The 20,179-nt window shown below is 40.5% G+C and overlaps 13 protein-coding genes across 13 annotated transcripts; 8 read left to right on the top strand and 5 right to left on the bottom strand.

Moving 5' to 3' along the window:
* Nucleotides 1–36: 36 nt before the first annotated feature.
* PAS_chr2-1_0756 (Aminophospholipid translocase (flippase) that localizes primarily to the plasma membrane) lies at nucleotides 37–4,368 on the bottom strand (the record flags this gene model as incomplete). Its single annotated transcript, XM_002491644.1, has 1 exon — nucleotides 37–4,368. One exon carries the CDS (start codon nucleotides 4,366–4,368, stop codon nucleotides 37–39), a length of 4,332 nt encoding a protein of 1,443 aa, XP_002491689.1.
* A 344-nt stretch (nucleotides 4,369–4,712) lies between these two features.
* Nucleotides 4,713–5,321, top strand: PAS_chr2-1_0755 (Alpha subunit of the heteromeric nascent polypeptide-associated complex (NAC); the record flags this gene model as incomplete). The annotated part of the gene is made up of 1 exon (XM_002491643.1): nucleotides 4,713–5,321. The coding sequence occupies one exon, from the start codon at nucleotides 4,713–4,715 to the stop codon at nucleotides 5,319–5,321; it is 609 nt and encodes a 202-aa protein (XP_002491688.1).
* A 26-nt stretch (nucleotides 5,322–5,347) lies between these two features.
* On the bottom strand, nucleotides 5,348–6,205 carry PAS_chr2-1_0884 (uncharacterized protein; the record flags this gene model as incomplete). The annotated part of the gene is made up of 1 exon (XM_002491642.1): nucleotides 5,348–6,205. The coding sequence occupies one exon, from the start codon at nucleotides 6,203–6,205 to the stop codon at nucleotides 5,348–5,350; it is 858 nt and encodes a 285-aa protein (XP_002491687.1).
* A 202-nt stretch (nucleotides 6,206–6,407) lies between these two features.
* Nucleotides 6,408–6,881, top strand: PAS_chr2-1_0754 (Hypothetical protein; the record flags this gene model as incomplete). The annotated part of the gene is made up of 1 exon (XM_002491641.1): nucleotides 6,408–6,881. The coding sequence occupies one exon, from the start codon at nucleotides 6,408–6,410 to the stop codon at nucleotides 6,879–6,881; it is 474 nt and encodes a 157-aa protein (XP_002491686.1).
* A 451-nt stretch (nucleotides 6,882–7,332) lies between these two features.
* Nucleotides 7,333–8,043, top strand: PAS_chr2-1_0883 (uncharacterized protein; the record flags this gene model as incomplete). Its single annotated transcript, XM_002491640.1, has 1 exon — nucleotides 7,333–8,043. The coding sequence occupies one exon, from the start codon at nucleotides 7,333–7,335 to the stop codon at nucleotides 8,041–8,043; it is 711 nt and encodes a 236-aa protein (XP_002491685.1).
* A 412-nt stretch (nucleotides 8,044–8,455) lies between these two features.
* Nucleotides 8,456–10,060, bottom strand: PAS_chr2-1_0753 (Alpha-1,2-mannosidase involved in ER quality control; the record flags this gene model as incomplete). The annotated part of the gene is made up of 1 exon (XM_002491639.1): nucleotides 8,456–10,060. One exon carries the CDS (start codon nucleotides 10,058–10,060, stop codon nucleotides 8,456–8,458), a length of 1,605 nt encoding a protein of 534 aa, XP_002491684.1.
* Nucleotides 10,061–10,499: 439 nt separating this feature from the next.
* Nucleotides 10,500–12,269, top strand: PAS_chr2-1_0752 (Cystathionine gamma-synthase, converts cysteine into cystathionine; the record flags this gene model as incomplete). Its single annotated transcript, XM_002491638.1, has 1 exon — nucleotides 10,500–12,269. The coding sequence occupies one exon, from the start codon at nucleotides 10,500–10,502 to the stop codon at nucleotides 12,267–12,269; it is 1,770 nt and encodes a 589-aa protein (XP_002491683.1).
* Nucleotides 12,270–12,385: 116 nt separating this feature from the next.
* Nucleotides 12,386–12,580, bottom strand: PAS_chr2-1_0751 (Subunit of the mitochondrial F1F0 ATP synthase; the record flags this gene model as incomplete). Its single annotated transcript, XM_002491637.1, has 1 exon — nucleotides 12,386–12,580. The coding sequence occupies one exon, from the start codon at nucleotides 12,578–12,580 to the stop codon at nucleotides 12,386–12,388; it is 195 nt and encodes a 64-aa protein (XP_002491682.1).
* A 290-nt stretch (nucleotides 12,581–12,870) lies between these two features.
* Nucleotides 12,871–13,914, top strand: PAS_chr2-1_0750 (uncharacterized protein; the record flags this gene model as incomplete). Its single annotated transcript, XM_002491636.1, has 1 exon — nucleotides 12,871–13,914. The coding sequence occupies one exon, from the start codon at nucleotides 12,871–12,873 to the stop codon at nucleotides 13,912–13,914; it is 1,044 nt and encodes a 347-aa protein (XP_002491681.1).
* Nucleotides 13,915–14,136: 222 nt separating this feature from the next.
* Nucleotides 14,137–15,150, top strand: PAS_chr2-1_0749 (Allantoicase, converts allantoate to urea and ureidoglycolate; the record flags this gene model as incomplete). The annotated part of the gene is made up of 1 exon (XM_002491635.1): nucleotides 14,137–15,150. One exon carries the CDS (start codon nucleotides 14,137–14,139, stop codon nucleotides 15,148–15,150), a length of 1,014 nt encoding a protein of 337 aa, XP_002491680.1.
* Nucleotides 15,151–15,261: 111 nt separating this feature from the next.
* PAS_chr2-1_0748 (Hypothetical protein) lies at nucleotides 15,262–16,470 on the bottom strand (the record flags this gene model as incomplete). The annotated part of the gene is made up of 1 exon (XM_002491634.1): nucleotides 15,262–16,470. One exon carries the CDS (start codon nucleotides 16,468–16,470, stop codon nucleotides 15,262–15,264), a length of 1,209 nt encoding a protein of 402 aa, XP_002491679.1.
* Nucleotides 16,471–16,906: 436 nt separating this feature from the next.
* On the top strand, nucleotides 16,907–19,027 carry PAS_chr2-1_0747 (Hypothetical protein; the record flags this gene model as incomplete). Its single annotated transcript, XM_002491633.1, has 1 exon — nucleotides 16,907–19,027. One exon carries the CDS (start codon nucleotides 16,907–16,909, stop codon nucleotides 19,025–19,027), a length of 2,121 nt encoding a protein of 706 aa, XP_002491678.1.
* Nucleotides 19,028–19,967: 940 nt separating this feature from the next.
* On the top strand, nucleotides 19,968–20,156 carry PAS_chr2-1_0746 (Hypothetical protein; the record flags this gene model as incomplete). The annotated part of the gene is made up of 1 exon (XM_002491632.1): nucleotides 19,968–20,156. The coding sequence occupies one exon, from the start codon at nucleotides 19,968–19,970 to the stop codon at nucleotides 20,154–20,156; it is 189 nt and encodes a 62-aa protein (XP_002491677.1).
* Between the last annotated feature and the right edge of the window lie 23 nt (nucleotides 20,157–20,179).

The raw sequence follows: 20,179 nt of genomic DNA, 5'->3' as shown, positions 1-20,179 counted from the left end.
AACTGCACAAAATTCTATCAATTGCTGGAGTGATAACTACCTTCTATTTTCAGAGAGATAAGAATAAGTACTCATTAGTGTTTCCGCCCTGGTTAAACCTGGCAGCTCGTGACTTGTACGAATTCTTTCGAGTGAAGTTATAGATCCATTCTCTAAGCTTTTCTTTCTCAAAATGTCAAGTCTACTAGGAGGGGTCAATGTAGGATGCCGAATCGAGTGTCCAATTGAACGGAGTGCTCGTTGAATCCCCTTTGACTCCTTGGGTATTTCATTCTTTAAGTTTGCTTCAATATCGTTTTTCTCTAAATCGGCAAGTTCAGCACTATTTGCTTGATCCAGTGAATCACTTGCAAGGGATGAGTGATTGTCACTCAGCATCTTTCTATGCACTTCAACATCATTGAAGTCTGTGGGGTCATACCTCTCAGGAAAAAGGCGATAATCACCCAATTTAACTCTTTCTCTGATGATATCAATATCTCTCGGCTTCATTACTCTTTTCACATTGTCATAGCAGAACCTAGGAAGCACACAGACAAGCACACCAACAAAAAAACATGCCCAGAAGGAAGTACTTCCAAAAACTTGGGGAGCAGCCTTATAAAACTCTCCGGAGATTGTGCCCGCTGACCATACTCCGGTCCAAAAGAATATTACTAAGATTGATAATAACACAATAATGGTAGATAGGTAGTCCCATCGATACTGTTGAAGAAACACATAAATATTGCAGGAAACAACTGAAATATGAGCACAAAATAAACCTATCCAAAACCGGTGATCTATTTGTCTAGCATTTGCACTAGCGAACGAACCAGTATGATAAACAAGGTATGGAAAAAAAAATGAAATAACAGACTGGTAAAGACCATCTAACATGTAGTAGAAAAACTTGTATTGTGACCATTCGAGACGTAAAATTCCAGTCCTGTACAACTGTGGTACCAACAGGGATACCGTTTCTGAAACATCCTGATCCAGTATAGCTAAAAAGATTACCGGGAGTGAAGTAAAGGCCAAGTTGTAAAACATTAAGTAAGTATACTCAAACAGATAAGAACCATCAAAGTTGTTGTAGATACCATACCAAAAAAGGGTGAACGTGAACGTAACATTTTTGTAAAAGAAGCATGGAATCATCTCAGCAAGCCTTTTATAAGACCATCTGCCATGAACCAGCAGTAACCTAGTAAGAAACCTAAATTGGCCAAAAGCATAATCTGATGACATTGCAGCTTGCCTTCCCTCTTCACCTGCAATTCCGACACCTACATTGGCTGCCTGTATCATCGCAACATCGTTGGCACCATCACCAATGGCAAGAGTCATGACACCAAGAAGATTCTTCACCATCTTGACTATCTGGGCTTTTTGAGCTGGCGATACTCGACAACAAAGCACTGATTTGGACTGTTTACACAGCAGTAAAAACTTTCGAATTAAACTTCCCGTTGACTCATTGAAAATAACTGCAAGTGCTGCTCCATCTACAATGATAGCATAGTTATCAACTGCTGGTGTGTGAACTTTCTTTGCTTCTTTGAGCTCCTCCTCTGAGCCATTCATGTTAAACTCTTCAGACAAGTATCTGCTGATTAAACCATCAAAGTACTTGCACAATGTATCTGAATCCTGATTGTCCTTTTCCTGTGGCTGGAGAACAAGTAATTTCATTTCATTGGTCAATAGGTTGCAGGAAAAGCCAATATTTATGGCAGTCTCCACTTTATCACCAGTTAAAACCCAAAGTTTTATGCCTGCTTGAGCTAAAATTGCAATTGAATCTGGAACACCGTCTTGCAATCTGTCCTCAATAGCGGTGCCTCCTAATAGAGTTAAGTTGCATTCGATCTCTTCGCTCAACTGATCAATAAGAGCTTCTCTATTGTCGGAGACGGAGGAACACGCTGCATTATAGCGCTGCTGCCATTCTTTGAAGTATTCGGATTCTAATTTCTTTTCGGCGACGCATAATGTTCTCAATCCTTCTTCCGCAAACTGTTCAAGATGAAGTGCAGTCTGATTAACAATATTTTCGTCCTGATCTTTTCTTAAGCGGGGATAAATAACATTATCTGCACCTTTAGTATACAACATGATCTCTGTTTCTCTGCTCGGAGAGTATGCAGGGGGTATTTCCATGATAGTGGTCATTCTCTTTCTAGTAGAATTAAACGGAATGATTTCTAGCAATCGAAACTCAGAAGGCGCATTACCAAACTTTGAAACAAGAACACCCTTTCTAGTCCTTTCTTGAAATACAATACCTATATCTCGTGCTGCACTAACAAGTGCAGCCTCATCAGGAGATTCGGCATTGAAAATAGGTCTACCAGGTTTATCTGCATCGTCTTCTGTGACTACTGTGTGGCAAAGAGCAAGGGCAGTCATCAACCTTTCATTATAGCTGAAGTCTTTTGAAGCTTTTTGAGTTTTCAGGTCTTTGACAAAGTCACTTGAGATGAATGTTAAATCATTTTCATCCAGTTCGTTACTTGTCCAATCTTTAAGCAAGTCTAACATTTCTTGTTTATCACGTGAAATCTTGGTTCTCCACTTATCAACTTCATCCACAATATTAACACCTTTCCTCTTGTCCATACCCTGTTGCGCCTCCGTATACGCCAACCCATATGACTTGCCAGCAACTGTACACTTCTTGAACTGCATTACATTCTGGGTTAGAGTTCCAGTTTTATCACTGAAGATATATTCAATCTGACCCAAGTCATCAGATATATTCCACGACTTTGGCACACATGGATAGTCCAACTTTGGATAATACATTTTAACATCTGCGTAAATAAAATAAGCCTGAACAGTTTTGATAATTTCAATGGAAATGTAGAGAGAAATTGGAACCAGAGTTTGGTAAATTATCAAAGCAACAAAGAAAGTTACAACACCGTTCCCTGCGGCGGAATCAACATAAGGCTCAAAGTCAAAATAAATCCTTGAAGTATCACTCTCATTATAGAAGACTCCATTGACAACCGCAGATACAAAACAAAGCACAAACAAAACAACAAAGTTAACAATAACCGACAAGTTGAGTTCCTTGGAAATCCTAGATTTCTTTGTTGGGGTGATACCTGAATTGAGCATTACCTTAGTTTCGGGACCGGTGTAAACCACAACTCCAATAACCCATTTGGTGTTTCTCAAAGCACATCCTCTCAGAAGGACATTTTCATTGGTAATGGGTTCTGATCTATCTTCTAGTTTTTCCCCAGTTTGCAAGTCATATGTAGAGAAGTAACAAGCACCCTTGAAAGAATAAAGATGAACGTTTGGGGGTTCAACCTCGATCATCATTTGGGCTCGTTCCAGATCATGCGCATGTCTAATTCCCTCACCACAATGTAGAGCAGTTCTATTCTTCAAATTTGTTTCACCGTCCAGATTCTTTGTCTCCACAAAACAGGTACCCTCCGCATCAGAAGTTGCTATTATAACTATATCAGCGGGCACTTCTTCATTGTTCCTAACCCTCACAAAATTTCCCACTTCAACGCTCTTCCAAAAATCAGTCCTGAATTTTGGTTTGAAAGTTGGCTCGACGGTAGGGTTGGAACAAGTACCCTGGACAACTTCTGCGGTACGCCTACTGCGGTTATCAAATGATTTTCTCATAGATGACAGAGTGATTCTTTCCTTGGTGGGAATCTTCGAAAGTGAATTGCGGTTTGTGGGAATTGTTGTAATAGATTCAAGACTTCGAATGGATTCTTTATCTTTCCTTTTATTTTCAACACTATCACTGGCTGCAGATTTGTTTCTTCTGAAAATATTAGCCATAAGTCTACCTGTCAGGCGTGTAGCTCTGGTGCAAAGTTTCTTGAAACGTCTCCAAGGCGTTACTGAATCTTTATTAACATTGTGATTCTCCATACCAGTTAAAAGATGAATTCTGGAATCGTTGAGCTGGCGGTCCGAAACAGATCTCCTATAATCTTCAAAAGCGTCCTTGACCCCAGTAATTACTACTATTACTATCAAAGGCACTGCCGAAAGAACGGGATTGGGGACTCCAAAAATCTGAAAAGCCCCTAATATGACGATTAGTAGAAAGTATGAATTTGCAATATTGGTGAACTGGAAAAATAAGTTCTTAGGAAGAAAAGTGGTGGGGGTGTACTTGGTGGTTCTTATTTTATTTCTGGCATAATGTGATTTGAGATGGCCCTTTTCATCATACATATCAGAAGGCAACGGGGTATTAATATAGATTTTCCTAGACTGAGCTCGTAACTCATTCGACACCGATTCTGGAGGGGGTACTCCGGGAATTCCGTATTTATAGGCAATCAATCTCAACTTCTCTGTCAGTCCACCATGTTTACCTGAAACGACTGTATCGAAACTCATGCTTGAGAAGTCAAGATTTAGGATCTGTAAACTTGAAAAGCTACGATGTGCCTGCAATAACTAAAGAGTGTAGATAGTAAGCCGGGTATTTTATCCGTCCTTTCAAGATGGACGAGCCTGGATAAACTAAGGCTGAACTGTTTACGTAAGGTAAACTTGAAACAGATTAGGAAATACAAAACATCCATACACCATATTATATTGCTTCATCAACTCGATCGGAGGCGGGTAATGGCAGTTCTTATTTCTTTTTCATTTGGCTTCGGTGAAAAAAAGTGGACGAAAACCTTTACAGATTTTACTTTCTTTCCAAAACTAAGTAATTGTTAAGCAATACTTGAAAAATGTCTGTCGAAGAACCAAAGATTGAAGAAATAACTGAGAACCAAGAGACCAACGAACAAGCCGAGGTTTCCCAACAAGAAATCCCAGAAGGTGCTCAAGTTCGTATCATCTCTAAGAATGAAAAGAAGGCTAGAGCCGCTATCCTCAAATTGGACTTGAAAAAGGTTAAGGGAATTTCCAGAGTCACTTTCCGTAAAAAGGGTAACTACATTTTGGCTATTAGTGCCCCTGAAGTCTACAGGACCCCAGCTGGGTCCTACGTTGTCTTCGGTGAGGCAGAAGTTGAAGATTTGAACAAGCGATATGCTGAGACTGCAGCTGCTCAGCAAGCTGCTCAGCAGGCTGCCCAATCTGCTGGCCAGTCTGTTGATGCCGAAGGAACACCTTCTAAGGACCCCGCATCTATCACTGCCGACTTGGAAGCCTCAGCCAATGCCCCAAATAAGGAGGACGATGACGATGACGAGGAGGTTGATGCCACTGGAGTAGATAGTGCCGATATTGACATCGTTGTTGAACAAACAGGAGTTAGCAGAAACAAGGCTATTAAGGCATTGAAGACTCACAATGGCGATATGGTCAACGCTATTATGTCTTTATCTTCTTAAATGATGATTGTTTAGGATATAATATACTATGTTTCCTTATTTTTTTCTTTAGCTCCTTCATCTCCAGTCTTGTTACTATCTAATTGAACATGATCAGACATCCGCTGGTTTATGGTGTCGTTCTCCGTACCATCCACGCCTGGTAACTGATCTTTCTCTGGTACATTGAGATACCCACAGTTGATGCAAATGTATTTCACTTCCCCTGGAACCTCACCTGGAGGTGCAAGGCCATTATTTTGATAGCAAAGAGTGCATATCAGGGCATATCGATTGTTAGGAGACATCTCGTCCTCTCCAAGGAGCAGCTTCATAATAGGTTCAAATAGAGAACTCGGACGAGAAGACGAATTTGGCACGCCACTTAAGACTGGAGGTGGTGTTTCAAGCAATTTAAAATATTCTTGTTGTTTCCTTGCTGCTTCTGCCTGTTCTCTCTCCAGCGCTTCTAGATCTTCCCCATCAGTGAATCGTTTCAACAAAGAAGAAGTTTCGTTGAAGTTTGACAGGTCCTTTAAATTTTCAATCTTTTCTTTATGTTGAGTTCGGAGGTCCACAAGGTTTGTTTCTATACGTCTCATCATGATATTGAAAAGTTTCTTGTAGAGCATATCGCACAATAACATTCCAATAGGGATTACCACTAAGTGGATATACATTTGCCGACCACGTGAAATAAAGATCAGTTCATAAGCAATCAAAATTGTGTACAAAATGCTGATATAGAACAAGAGGGAAGCTCTCCATTGCTTAAATTGTCTTTTGTAGCGTATAGACTTTCTTTCGTTTTTAAGGATTTTCGTAGATATGGCTTTTAACTCCCTTTCAAACTTATCGGCACTGAACCTATCCGAAGACCCATGCAAAAAGGGTAACCAGGCCATATAATTGATAATTCAAGAGGAGCTAGACACAGCTTTTGAATGAATGGTTTAATTCAATAGGAGGAGTTAACAGGCAAAAATTGAAAGGAGAGGTGGCGGAAATCTGAGAGCACTTAAATGTATACATACATATATACCAAACGCGCATTCAATACTCTTTACTTTGGACCAAGTGGAATACTTACTTTCTTACTTTGTCTTCATGCCATCCGTAAAAATTGATTGCTCTCAACTGCATAAAATTTTATCGAACTCTGAATACCCGCAAGACTCAGTTATTGCGACACCACATGGTCTTGTAGTCGTAGAAATTCAAGGGGTTCTGAATCTTCCAACCGAAGTGACAAGTAAATTGAATGAGGAAAGAACAGACTCCAAGACGATTATTGAAGACAATTTGAGCGGAGTTTTACCAGACGAACTGTCTCAGCAAGAAAAGGGACAAGCCGATAGGATGGCGATCAAGATCGGAGAGTTACAATTCTCCGAGGGCTCTGACCAAGTAACCCTTTTAGTTAATAATACTCAAAGATTAAATGGGACAGTTGAAAAGCTTAACCCTCCGTTGGGCCTTTTGAAATTCACCAATAGTGTGCATGAAAGTGGAAAACAGGTCCACCTCATTGATATCATTGAAAAGAAATGTGTGTTCAAGACTCGACCCTTGCCAGTTTAGAAAGAAAAAGAGTTGCACTGATGAAGACCAGAGTGAACCAAATTTCCTAAGTTCAAGACAACCATGTACACAAAAACATGTAATGCTAATATTGCACCGATCGATTACTGTCAAGTCAGGCAGACAAATTTTATATGTTTCCTCAACCCCCTCAAGGTTTTCGTCAAGATTTCCATTGAAACCCAAATCGGGCAATTCACTGTATGTACCCTTAGATTTCGTATGCATTAAAGATTTACCAATTTGAGGCTTCAAAGGATATTTCTTTTCAATGAAACAAACTATTGGGTGTGTATATCTTGCATCTGTCCCTATCACCTCATCGAATACGGAAATGGGATTTGAATAGTAGCTGACAAGGGTTTCAAACAAGTTACGCTTCTTCTATAAATTCTCTTCAATTCTGTCTTCCTTCAACTTAGATCCAGGAATTTCGACGGTTCGATAAGCAATGAAATCACTCATTTTGAACATCATTTCAGTAACTTTAGCTATCACATCAACTGCGGCCAGTGCGCCAGTGGAAAGCATTTTTGCTAACCAACCTGATTCATCACTCACTGATACTAATGATGGTGTCGGCGTTGGCATGTCTACAATCAAAGAAGAAGATTTTGGCAAACATTTTGTTGAAAACCAAATTCTTGATGAGGCCGTAATCATGTCATTGAAGTTAAGAAAGGGAGTAAACTTGTTTTTTCTAGATGACATCGGATTAGCTACCGAGCTTATAGGTAACAAGATAGCACAGATTGAGGCTATTGATTTGTCAGAAAGACTGGCACAAAGTTGGACAAACATCAGGAAGAACCGCCTATTTGGCAAGAGAGAAGCAGAAGCAGAGGCAGAAGCAGAAGCGTTCAGATGGAGGAACAACGAGAAGAACCAACCATTTGGCAAGCGAGAAGCCGAAGCAGAAGCCGAAGCAGGAAGCAGAAGCAGAAGCGTTCAGATGGAGGAACAACGAGAAGAACCAACCATTTGGCAAGCGAGAAGCCGAAGCCGAAGCAGAAGCAGAAGCGTTCAGATGGAGGAACAACGAGAAGAACCAACCATTTGGCAAGAGAGAAGCAGACGCAGAAGCAGAAGCAGAAGCAGAAGCGTTCAGATGGAGGAACAACGAGAAGAACCAACCATTTGGCAAGAGAGAGGCTTCCATTGATACAGGGACAGATGATGGAGCATACTGGAGTTGGAGAAAGAACTCTGTCCTCGAGCGGCAGTGAGTCTTATTGACGATCGTGACCACGGTGCAGATCTCTTGTGATATTTATGCTTTCATTTTGCAGGTCATTTTATTTTCATCAGCTCATTGGCTCTAATTACTTCTTTAAACCTATCTTCAGTTCTCGAAGAAGACATTTGTTTCATTGCCGAAGTGTAGATACTTGTAACAAGAAGAACCAGTTTAAATTTTAATTTTCAAACAATTTTCTAACTGTTTCTTTTAGCTGCGTAGCACCTTTTTTTTCTCCATTATCCCATTGGCTAAAAGTTGGCAGAACTTGCAGCTTCAAATTGACACTTTGCTCTTGTCCTCTCTCTATGCAACATTTTCTATACTAATGTGTTTTCTACGATGATAAAGGTGATGTAGGCTTAACTCTCTCCCAGCCAGTTTTGAACTTTAGGTTTTGGAAGAATCTTGGAAAAGGGTGTGCTTCAGTATTAAATACAACCTTATTGAGATCCCATTGTTCAGCCACATCATCATCGAAGAGCAAATAGAGGTATTTTAATGTTTCTGCAAACCAGAATGATTCCAAGTTGTCTCTATATTTAGGGATAGTTGCTGTGACATCTTGCAAACAAGAGTAACGAACATTGTTGTTTCTTCCGCCGCTGGTTACGCGTGTATGCTTGACAAAGTTCTTGAAAATTTTATAGCCCCAGTCACGATACATTGGATCTCTGGTGATTTTGTACATATAAAATAAGGATTCCACAGTCTCCGGTCTTTGCAAGTTGTGTTTATCCGCAGGCTTAATGTAAAAATCATGCTGGACTTTTCTATCAGTATTGAATACCACAATTTCTGGCGCCAAACCAGTTGCTGAAACGTCGTGATACATTTTGTAGCACGTTTGGGTAAGCTCTTTACCAAGTGAAAACTGGAATTCCCTTTCAGGGTTCCAAAAGTCAGATTGACGAGCTTCATTGATGGTTAGTCCATTGGTGGCTCCAACTGCTAAAGTTCCACCAAGGAAACAAACAAGATGGTCCATCTTATTAGAAAACTCACCATTGATACCATTAGGTAATTCACCGATAAATGTTAATCTACTTGGGATTGACTTCCGTACCAAATGTTTCTTCACTCCTCGTATAGCCTCATCGTACATTTCTTTGTAGACAGTCTCATTCGTTTGCAGATATTGCTTGATAAGATATTCGTAATAGGAGTCACCCCTGGACCCCAACCTGATCAGATTACCCCAATATGAGCCAGTATCCGGTTGAACATAAATAGGCACCAGTCCATCCGTGGGATGGTTGGAATCCAAAACAGCTATAATGTGTTCAACCTTTTTCCAATAAATGCTATTCCCAGTTAATTGAGAAAGATACTTGAACTCTAGTTGGAGTGTTGCCACTTCAGCAGTTGAGCTGGAGCCCATATCAACATGTGACCGAACACCTTTGCCAGTTTTCAAGTTGACAGACGCATATGGGATCCCAGAGTTCGATTCAAAACTGCCAATAAGTCTGTCTGCCAAGTCTACTGCCTTGTCCAGATACAAATTGTCTTTGGTGAGATGAAAAGCTGATAGGAAGCCCCCTAGCATTCGAATCGTTGTTTCAAATACATTGACCTCATAATCAAAGTCGTAGTCGAGTTCATGTTTAATCCAATCACTGGCACGCGTTAGTTCTTTACTCAAGTTCATCAAGTGCAAAGTATCAAGACTGTCAACGATAATCCAGCCCAAAGGATTTTGACCCATATTCTCTGCAGTTTGAGAGACAGGATGATACACATCCTTCCCCCAACCGTGCTTTACATAATCCACCCATGACTCGTGAAACACTTTACGAACTTCATCTTTTCGGGCCTTCCATATCTCATTGTGTCCTGGTTGCTCAACAATAGTGTGTACCGGCCAGAAATTTGTAATATGAGAGGTCAAATAGTAAAGAAAATATGCCAATATGAATACCAAAAACGCTTTTGCCATCATTAGGTCGCTTCTCTTTCGGAATTGAGTGGAACGGATGTGTTCTTAAGTAATAAACTTCGCTGGGAACCGATTTGGAACTCAAAACGCTGAAGCTTCAATTCTTTCGTAGATAGTATGACAGGCCAAAGTTCAAACCGAATTCCTTTTTTTAATCAATTAAGTACAGTGATCAAGTTAGCTTTAGCCGAAAATGGACGGGCGAAGTTATAGTTGAACGTCGTTATCGTGGGAACTTTGACTTATTTTCGAGATAGATCAATCCAACAAGTAAAATAAGTGCAAAGCTCAAATTGTGATTCAGTTTAGCTTATTTTAGATTGAGGGACGAACGTTAGAGAAAGACTCGATTTTCTCCCACTAGGAACGATACAGAGGTCAATTCATGAAAGCATAATCCCTGTATAAACGCCCAAAGCACAATAACAGTCACTTCGTACACATGATATCCCAAAAAATTGGTGACTCTATTCCCAATAATACCGCACATGCTGTTTCCGTCACTCTTCCGACATGGGAAGCTACCGTTGGCTACGAAGAAGGAGAGGACTGGGTGGTAGAAAGGATGTCCACTGGGTATCCTAGATTTTTCATTCATCAAGAGATCAAACTTCTCTGCAAACTATTAGAAGATTGTTATGGAAGAGAAAGTGAGCGCTGCTTGGTATTTCCTACCTACAATGTAGCTAAGAGATGCCGAGAGTTCATAAAAAAATATACTAAGTTGGACCAAGTCAACGTTCGTATCCTCCAACTGTCGACACCTAGTCCTAAGAATGAGGACGAACGAGCGTACAGGTTAGAAACCCATATCAGCATAGCATTTTTTCCAGCTTCCGAATTCAGTGTAGCCAAACAATATTGGCAACATTCTGGAGAGGGAATATCCTCTAGAATGGGAGAATATTGTCTGCACGAGTTAAAGTACTTGGCCGAAGGAATTGAGGACCATCGGAGTAATTCTCCAGGCAATAATCAAGTTGGGCAGAGATCCCGCAAATCGAGATCGTCTAGGTCTTCGATTGTCGACCTCAATAACAATACTAATGAGTATTCTACTTTCATCGAGGAGCGCTTTGGTCGAAATCTTGACATGAGGTTCCACAATGAAGCTAAATCCCTACTTAAACGGAGGATTGCCGGAAAAATTGGAGAGTCCCAAGATGAGGGCTCGGCATCAACTGAAAGAGCAGCCATCTCAGAATTATCGCAAGACGATGTGTATTTGTATCCCTCGGGGATGACTTCCATTTTCAACGCATATTTAGCAATTCTGAGTATTGGGCATGCTGACAGGAAATCTGTATGTTTCGGATTTCCCTATGTAGACACGCTAAACATTCTAAAGAAATTTGGTCCTGGGGTCCATTTCTACGGATTGGGCGATGATTCATCATTAGACGAACTGGAACAGCAACTGGCATCCGGATTGAAGATCAGCAGCTTATTTTGCGAGTGTCCTTCCAACCCTCTCCTAAAGACGCCAGATCTGCTACGTGTTAAATCGTTGGCTCAAAGATACGACTTTTTAGTTGTTGTTGATGAGACAATTGGAAATTTTCTTAATATCCACGTTCTTCCATATGCTGACATGGTTGTATCCTCTTTAACCAAAGTGTTCAGCGGAGCTTCGAATGTTATGGGTGGGTCATTGATTTTGAATCCAGACTCCCCTCATTATGAATCCTTGAAGGCGTACTTCAATTCTCGCTTTGAAGACCTTTACTGGGCCCAAGATGTCATCTATATGGAAAGAAACAGTCGAGATTTTGAAACACGTTCAGATAAAGTAAACCGAAACGCGGAGGCAGTTGTAAATTATCTTTCCAATTCATCCCTCATTAAAGAGATCTACTATCCATCCTTGTCAGGATCAAAAGAGCACTACGATAAGATTAAGACACCACTAGGAGGGTATGGAGGATTGCTATCACTGGTATTCATTGAAGCGGAAAGAGCAAAGTGCTTTTTCAACAGCTTGAAGTTGAGCAAGGGCCCTTCACTAGGTACAAACTTCACATTGGCATGTCCTTATTCGATTCTAGCACATTTCCAGGAATTGGACGAGATCGAAAAGTGGGGAGTGGACCGTAATTTAATCCGGATTAGTATCGGTTTGGAACCCGAACTTCAGTTGTTAGCCATACTCAAAGAGGCCTTGCAAACAGCAAGCGAGGTTGACATCAAAAAGAAAATAGCTAGTATAGAATAAGCTAAAGCGTCATGGAATAAATTTAACTTTTTGAATCTTTCCTACTTTCTTCTTTTTCAGTTTCAATTGGAACTTTTTTCCATTAGATATGTATCTAAACGTAAATTTATCGGACATCATGGTAAAGCCTTTATGTCAATGACTTTCTCTCCTCTGTTAAAACGAGGATGTCTTGGATCATTAATGAATTCATCGCTATTCATAGAAGCATTGGCAGCCTTGCCGATCAAGTAGTAGGTGATACCTGCCCCGGCAAAAAAAGTCCAATATGGTTTGAGAATTGGAACTGCGTATCTGGTGACGTTAACCATTGTTTCTTGTAAGTTGTTCAAAGGAGAAACTATGGTAAGGGATGGTAAGTTTGGATCTTTTCCAACACTGTCCAATGAAATGAAAAAGAGGGATTTGGTTAGGACACATTTAAATCAAGGAGAGAAGCTTACAAATTATGATTGGCGCACTACCAGTGTGAACTCCACTATTGCTAGATGCATGATAACACGTCGGTAAGAGTTTGTATAGCTTACGTAAAAGTATACAAACGGAAAGCGCAGAGTTTCAACTCAAACTTTCTAAGTCGTCTTTATGGTGAGTATTGATCATGTGCATTTTACTTACTTGTGCCAACACGAAAGAGTATTCTCTTGTTCTTGCTTCAAACAGGGATGAGTATTTCAAGAGACCAACTCATGAGGCGGAGATGCGACTGGTTGATGGCGTGGAGACGATCTCACCTTATGATCTGGCCCGTGAAGAAAGAGGGACATGGATAGGAATTACTACAACCGGGCGACTTGCTGTTTTGGTCAACTACAGAGATCCGATTGAAGTCAACCATAGAGGGAAAGTATCCAGGGGGCTGTTACCTATATCTTATCTAACTTGTGCAAAGCCAAACAAAGCGGGGAAAGAAGAGGCAAGCAAGAAGGTGAGGCCATCTACTAAGGTAAGCTATGGTGAGTGTTCCCACGGGGTTCAAGATTGGCCAGACGATTTTATTCAGAAAGAATTGAAGAGCATTGGAGGTTTTTCCTTAATGTACGGCCAATTATCCATGGGCGATGACGGACGCATTTGCCCATTGAGCGTCTTCACTAATAGGTCCACCAAAAGGACCAAGGTATTTGTCGACGCCGATCAATTTGGACTATCGAACTCACATTTCTTTGAGCCTTGGCCGAAGGTCATAGAAGGGCAGCAAGAGCTTAGTAACCTGATGAAAGCTTATGATGCTTCTGAATTCTCATTAGGCGAGAACATGTCCCGAGACCATGCAAGACACGAGACACTAATCGATGAAATTTTCAAGATATTATCGATTGACCGAATCCATCCAAACCTGAGAACAGACTACATTTCGGCGTTTGAACACTTCCCAGAAAGTATTTTCATTCCTCCTATTGAGACACCCTACTATCATGATCCGAACAATATAGATAATCCAGTTGCGGGTGACTATTATGGCACTAGAACCCAAACAATTATCCTCGTAGATAGAAAAGGTAACGTTGAGTACATTGAGAAAACTTTGCACTCCAGAGACCAAGAGGAAATAGAGAAAAATCCCATACGCCGATTCAATTTTCGTATTGACGGATTTGTGCGATGCCATTCATCTTGCACGGTCAGCTCCGGGTCTGAGTAGATTCGGTCTTAGTAACAACTGCATACATTTCTGAGCTCGATTTTTATTTGGCGGGGGAAGGGGAACCATGAAGATAAGCTGGACGGGCCGCTAGCGGCGCGCAAGTTAGCTTTCAGATAGAAATACCCAGCCGATAAGATAACCCGGACATGACAAGAATATAAAAAGGAATTGTACTCCGTCCAGAAAATGGATTATTTTTACAGAATCTGGTAGCTGCATATGAAGATTACTAGGACTGATCAACAACGCTTCCAAGATGAGGTGGTGTTGAAGTATACTGATGTAATCGGTGAGAAACTAGGAGGCAAGGTACTATCATTCAGTGATGAGTTTTTTGCAAAGGCGGAGAATCTTTTAAAACCAACTGCCCCTGTCAGAGACGCCACTAGATTTGTCCACACTGGCGCCTGGTATGACGGCTGGGAAACTAGAAGACATAATCAGGAAGAATCTGACTGGGTTGTGATTAAAATGGGAGTTTCCAGTGCCCAGCTAATTGGAGCTGAAGTGGATACAGCATTCTTTAATGGTAATCATGCCCCTTTTATTACAGTAGAGGCGGCTATCTGTACGGATGAAAATATTGATTCTGCCAAATGGGACCTGATTATTGATAAACAAGAATGTGGACCATCCCAGAAACATTTTTTTGTCAGAGACGAAATAACCGAAACCGCCTACACCCACGTCAGACTCAAGCAGTATCCTGATGGAGGAATAGCTAGATTCAGATTATATGGAAAAGTGGTACCTATACGACCAAGTGACGTTAATACCATTATTGATTTGGCAAACGTTAACAACGGAGGTGTTGTGCAGGCTTTCAGTGATCAACATTTTGGATCCGCAGACAATCTTTTGCTTCCAGGACGTGGCCACGATATGTCTGATGGATGGGAGACGAAAAGATCACGTTCTAAGGGTCACATTGACTGGGCAGTTATCGCACTTGGTGATAAAACAAACATTGATCACATTGTCGTTGATACGGCTCACTTTAGAGGTAACTTTCCTCAGTTCATCAGAATTGAAGGAACTTATCATGAAGGAGAAACCACACCTCCTTTGGATGAAGGCTGGAAAATAGTAGTTCCTCAAAGTAAAACAGGTTCTGACCATGAACATAGTTATGAAGTTCAAGATAAAAAGACTGTTTTTACCCATGTCAAGCTGGTTATTATTCCTGATGGTGGGGTGAAGAGAGTCAAAGTTTTTGGTCGTGTAGCTCAATGAGTATTTATTAACTGGAATGAAAAGTTTATGATTTTACGACATCTTCGTCTGCATGTTGGTAACATGTAGCTAATATTTATGTAATTTTTGAACTAAGACGCCTAAATAAAACTACGCGGGGGGCTGCTCAACAGTCGAACTGGCAGGTTCAGTGAGTTCATTGACATTCTCGGTCTTGTCATTTTCATCAATTTGCTCCCCAGACTCTCTGACACGATTCTGATGAGAGCCCTCTATCCTCTTGTTCAAATCATCAAGCGCTTCTTGTTCAACCTTTGAGCCATCGAAGGGGGAGTCAAGAAGTTTGGAGATTCTGTTATACCAAGCATCAAACCAATAATTGTGAAATGAGTGTTCTTCCATTCCAGCCTTAACAGCAGTCTTGATCCAGAAAACATATGATGCAATAATAAGATCAGCACGAGTAATGTGAAAGCCCATCAAATACTTGTTTACTTTCAGAAATAGTAAATCAGCGTTCTCAGCTTCCGAGTAATCATATAGCTCCATAAATCCAGGCAATTCATTGCAAATGGCTTCCACCATTTCATGAATCTTTTCTTTATCCTTTACCAAAGCCTGGCAGTCAACACCGAATCTTTCATTTTTTGTTCTTTGGAAATATTCAGGGTCATTCTCATCTTTTACCACAATACTTTCCGAAAAAGCCAACAGTGGGAAAGAAAGCTTCCCCATAAGAATCTGATCTGAATAGTTGGAAATAGCTCGGTTAAATTTACGGTCTTCGATGTCCAGAAAATAATCTGTAAAATTTGGAGTTGATAAGGGGTCAAAGTTTTGCTTAACAAATTCCTCAATCTCGGATCTGCCCATCACAGTAGTCCCCTTATATGAAATAGCTGGAAGAGTATACTCAGGATCTGAATCCCAAGGCTTGACACCTAACTTTTGTAAGGTTGGCTTTATTTGAGGGTACGTTAACCATTGTACTTCAAATGGAATTTGCAAATGGTTGAGCAACATTCTCGTCTGTACGATATTGGGAGACCATTTGATGTACTCATCAGAAGAATTAACCTGGGCCGGAATATCATACAGGAGAACAGGATCTGTCATCTTGTAATAAGCAGCATCTTTGATTTCAATTTCTTCAAGAGAACGTTTGTATTCCTCCTTCTGCTCCTCTTCTTCCTCGTCATCAACTTGGTTCTGCTTCTTTCCAGCAGCGTTTATCTGCTCCTGCGACACAGCTGTATGCTTCTCGTCCTTATCGGCTGAAGTAGATTGAGTTACAGGAGAATCATTTGAATCATCCACTAGGGAAATAAAAGTCATTCCTGACGGAGTTTGTTTGCTCATGGTTTTGGTAGTGTGGAGAGGTACTCTTTTGGTCTTAGTAGAATACCCAGGAAAAAGGAATGGTATGGTGAAAACGAGGGCTAAAACGTTTCTATTTATACGATCGAGTATATGCCCGACTGGCTTTAACGTAAATTGAGACCCCTCTAGGTAGAAGCAAAAAGAACTTTGTCGAATGTTTCGTTTGGACTATACCACTGGATCATCCATCATACATGACCGCGGAGTAAGCGAAATTGTGGGGTAAACTTATCAATTCCCTGAGTCCTTGTTTTGGTAGGCTATGAATTCTCACTCTCATTTCTGATGTAAGGAGGTGATGGATTCTGTTCTCTTTCACCTCTGTCGCGAAATCAAAGATAGCAGTTCTTATCAAGTACAGAGCATTTATCAAAATATTTCGACAAACTTTAAAAACTGAGAGAGAAGCTGAGAAATGGCTCCTGTGCTTCCAGGAAATGACTCCACAAAGTCAAACAAAGTGACCAAACCCAAGAAACCTTTGTATTCTAGAGCTTCAAAGGCTTGCTCATCCTGTCGGAGACAGAAGACTCGTTGTTTTCCTTCTTCAGATTCTATCGCATGCCTTCGATGTGCCTCGATGAGCCAAGTCTGTTCCTTTGAAGAAGATTTGCTCAAACGGGCGACAGATCCTGATAATTCAAAGGAGAATATAATTGGATGCTTACCCAATTTGGACCAAAACGGTTCGTTTGATATCAAGCAAACCATTCAACCAGAAAGCCAAGTGTTCAAGCTGTCACCGATAGCAAAAATGAACTTGAATATAGACAGAAAATTGAAGACTTTAGAAGCTGGAGTTAGCCAGATCTTAGGACTATTGAGAAGAGAGGGTTTCAGCCTTTCTGAACCGGCTGCAGTTTCGTTGGTCGACACAAATGAAGTGCAAGCTGAATTTGGAGTTGAGTCCAAGTTTGAACATAAACAACATCAGCAAGCGAGACAAGGTAACTATGAGCCAGGATTAGATCAAATCAGGCCTACTGGCTATGCTGAACAAGAAAAGAATTTTGACGAAATAACAACCTATACTGATTACAATGAAGTCACCTTGAATCCATTTGGGTCGAAACTGGATTTAACCGACATACCTAGTTTGGGAGCTGCACATTCCACATTTATCACTTCACCGTTTGCATCATTCACTCAGTGTGTTGCAATAGATAATCTTCCTATACCATTATCAAACTTGGCGTTGCCTCGAGACCATGTCAGGAACTCTGGATCCGAGTTTTTTATAGCAGGAATTTTGACAAAACCTCAAGCGATTGAGCTACTGTCGACTTTTAGGGAGAGATATGGTAGATGGGTGTCATTTGCTCATCACATATCAACCGAACTGCTGTTGGATCGGATTATGTCCAAATGCCCTTTACTGCTTATAGTTGCCTGCTCCTTATCTTTGAAGTATAGTGATCCCTACATAAGAAAGCACGCAGAAAAATATTTGCGTCAATCACTGATGAAGGAGCTCAACCAGAACCTGATGATAATGCCCCAATGTTTGGAATTTATGCAAGCTTTAGTAATACTCAGCGTCTATGCGTTGACACTTTCTGATGAAACATTTTCAGTAGATGGATGGTTTCTTTCAGGCGTTGCATTACAACAGTTCATTACCAAAGAGAGAGCTGGAAATCTAATCTCTGATCGACCTGAAGGAATTTCCGAAGAGTTTCAAAGATTAACTGTCTATCGTCTATGGAACCATTTATGTCTGGCTCATTTGGTCAATAGTGTTCTGTCAGGCAGAATCTCGATTATTAACTCGTTGAATCTTCATTCTGGTAGGAAAGTGCTGGACCTCCCTGAGTCTACCAATTTTGATGGTCGTATGGTGGCCGAATGCTCATTACAACTAATTGTCTGCGAGTTTTTGAACAGTCAGTCAGCATCCAAAGAGAAATCTTTACAAGTAGCTCGTGGGGAGTTAGTCAAATGGCTCGAGCAATGGAGTTATCTTTTTGAACAACCTGCTAATCAATTTGTAGAGTTAGGTTATCATTATGGGTACTTTCTCGTCTTGTTTCATTGGAATTTTAAGAAGTTGCAGAGTGAAACAACAGATGTTATTTATCCTAGCATACAAGATAGTTCGGTAATAGACCGAATACTCGATGTTGCTGACAGCGTCTCTATGCGTTCAATGCTGTACCATACAGAAAAGGTTTTGGATTCCATTAACTCAGTTGATAATTCATCGTATTTTGCATTTCTATCGGACCAGGTACATTTTATCTGTGTTTATTCAGCCTTGGTCATGGTTAGGCTACTCAGAGTGATAACGAATAGAGACAGAATCAGCGTTGAATCGGTAAATGAAGATTTAAACCAAGTCGAAATATCTTCCCTGGAGTTAACAAGAAAGCTCGATAGATGTTACAAGTTGTCCGTACGATACAAAGAAGTTAGCGTGGACGAGAATGATATACCGCAAAAGTATGCTACGGCAATACAATCAGCATTAGTTGAGACGTTTCCCGCTGTCCAACTATCGAAGGCTTGGCTGACGGACGATAATTTAGAAGAGAATTAGATAGTTATTTTTGGACTTGTATAATATACAGTAACATTTTGAGCATAACCAGGAAGATAAAGAGAGAAAATTAGGCTTCAATTCTAGAATAAATTACGAGTCGAACTAGAATTTCACCAAAAACATACAAGTTTATCAATGTTTTTTGTCGTCCTTAGCAAACACCAACCTTGAAGGGATATAAAAGCAGGGAATTGGTTCCATACTTACGTTAAAGAAGTGAGACAAAGTAGCTTATGAGAATGTTGATTAAGCTCGATGCTCGTCTTGTATACTCTTAGGTAAGTAGAATTTACATTTTCGTCAAGGAGCTAAGACGTATGTTTGCGCTTAATTTCATCTTCATCTCGTTGGTCAGGAACTCCAGCTTTTCGATGATGCGTTAAGGCCAGTTCGGTATAGAGACTTTTTTTTCCGAGCAGAACGACAGTACCAAACACACAGACTGTTCAATTGAATATCGTGAGAAGCAAAATCTGCCGGCAGCTGTATAAACAAATCAGTTTAAAAGTTGCCCACTCATTCTTTTCGCTCCTCACTACGAAGGTCATGTATGTGAACATTGTTCTCAGATTACGTAGTAGATCAATTCCTTGTATCCTTATTAGCATCAGTGGCCAATATATTTAGCAATTCAATCCTTCTTTGTAGCTGTAAAACGCTTATGTTTAGGGTATCGATGAACTACGAAGAGATACCGAATCCATTTCACGTACGTAGGATCAAATGCTCTCCTCGCTCCATACGTGTGTTTATCCTCACTTTCCAGCGATGTTCGGATGTTTGCTAATTACAAAATTCAGATGCGCTTATTGGTCGTTCAGTAAGTTCCAGAATCGAAAGACATTTTTTTCTTTAACACAACCTTCTACACAATACAATAACTGTAAGTTCCAGCTGGTCTACTCTCTTATTAAAGTCTATGCTAACCTGATAGAAAATGCCTACAGCCACTGAAAAGATCATTGAATTACAAAAGTTTTACCAATCCACCAATAAACCCATTTATGCTGCCCACCCAAGATCCAAATACTACCTGATCCCATACTTTGGATTGCTGGGAGTCTCTGTTGCTGCTACATTGTTTTACACTGGCCGTGCATGCTTCGGTATTAAAGATAAGAAATAATATACGCAATATTTAGCATGTTG

This window comes from Komagataella phaffii, chromosome 2 (assembly GCF_000027005.1).
Source record: "Komagataella phaffii GS115 chromosome 2, complete sequence".
NCBI lineage: Eukaryota > Fungi > Ascomycota > Pichiomycetes > Pichiales > Pichiaceae > Komagataella > Komagataella phaffii.
Note: the sequence above shows the minus strand (reverse complement) of the source record. Positions and strands in the feature narration are given on the sequence as shown.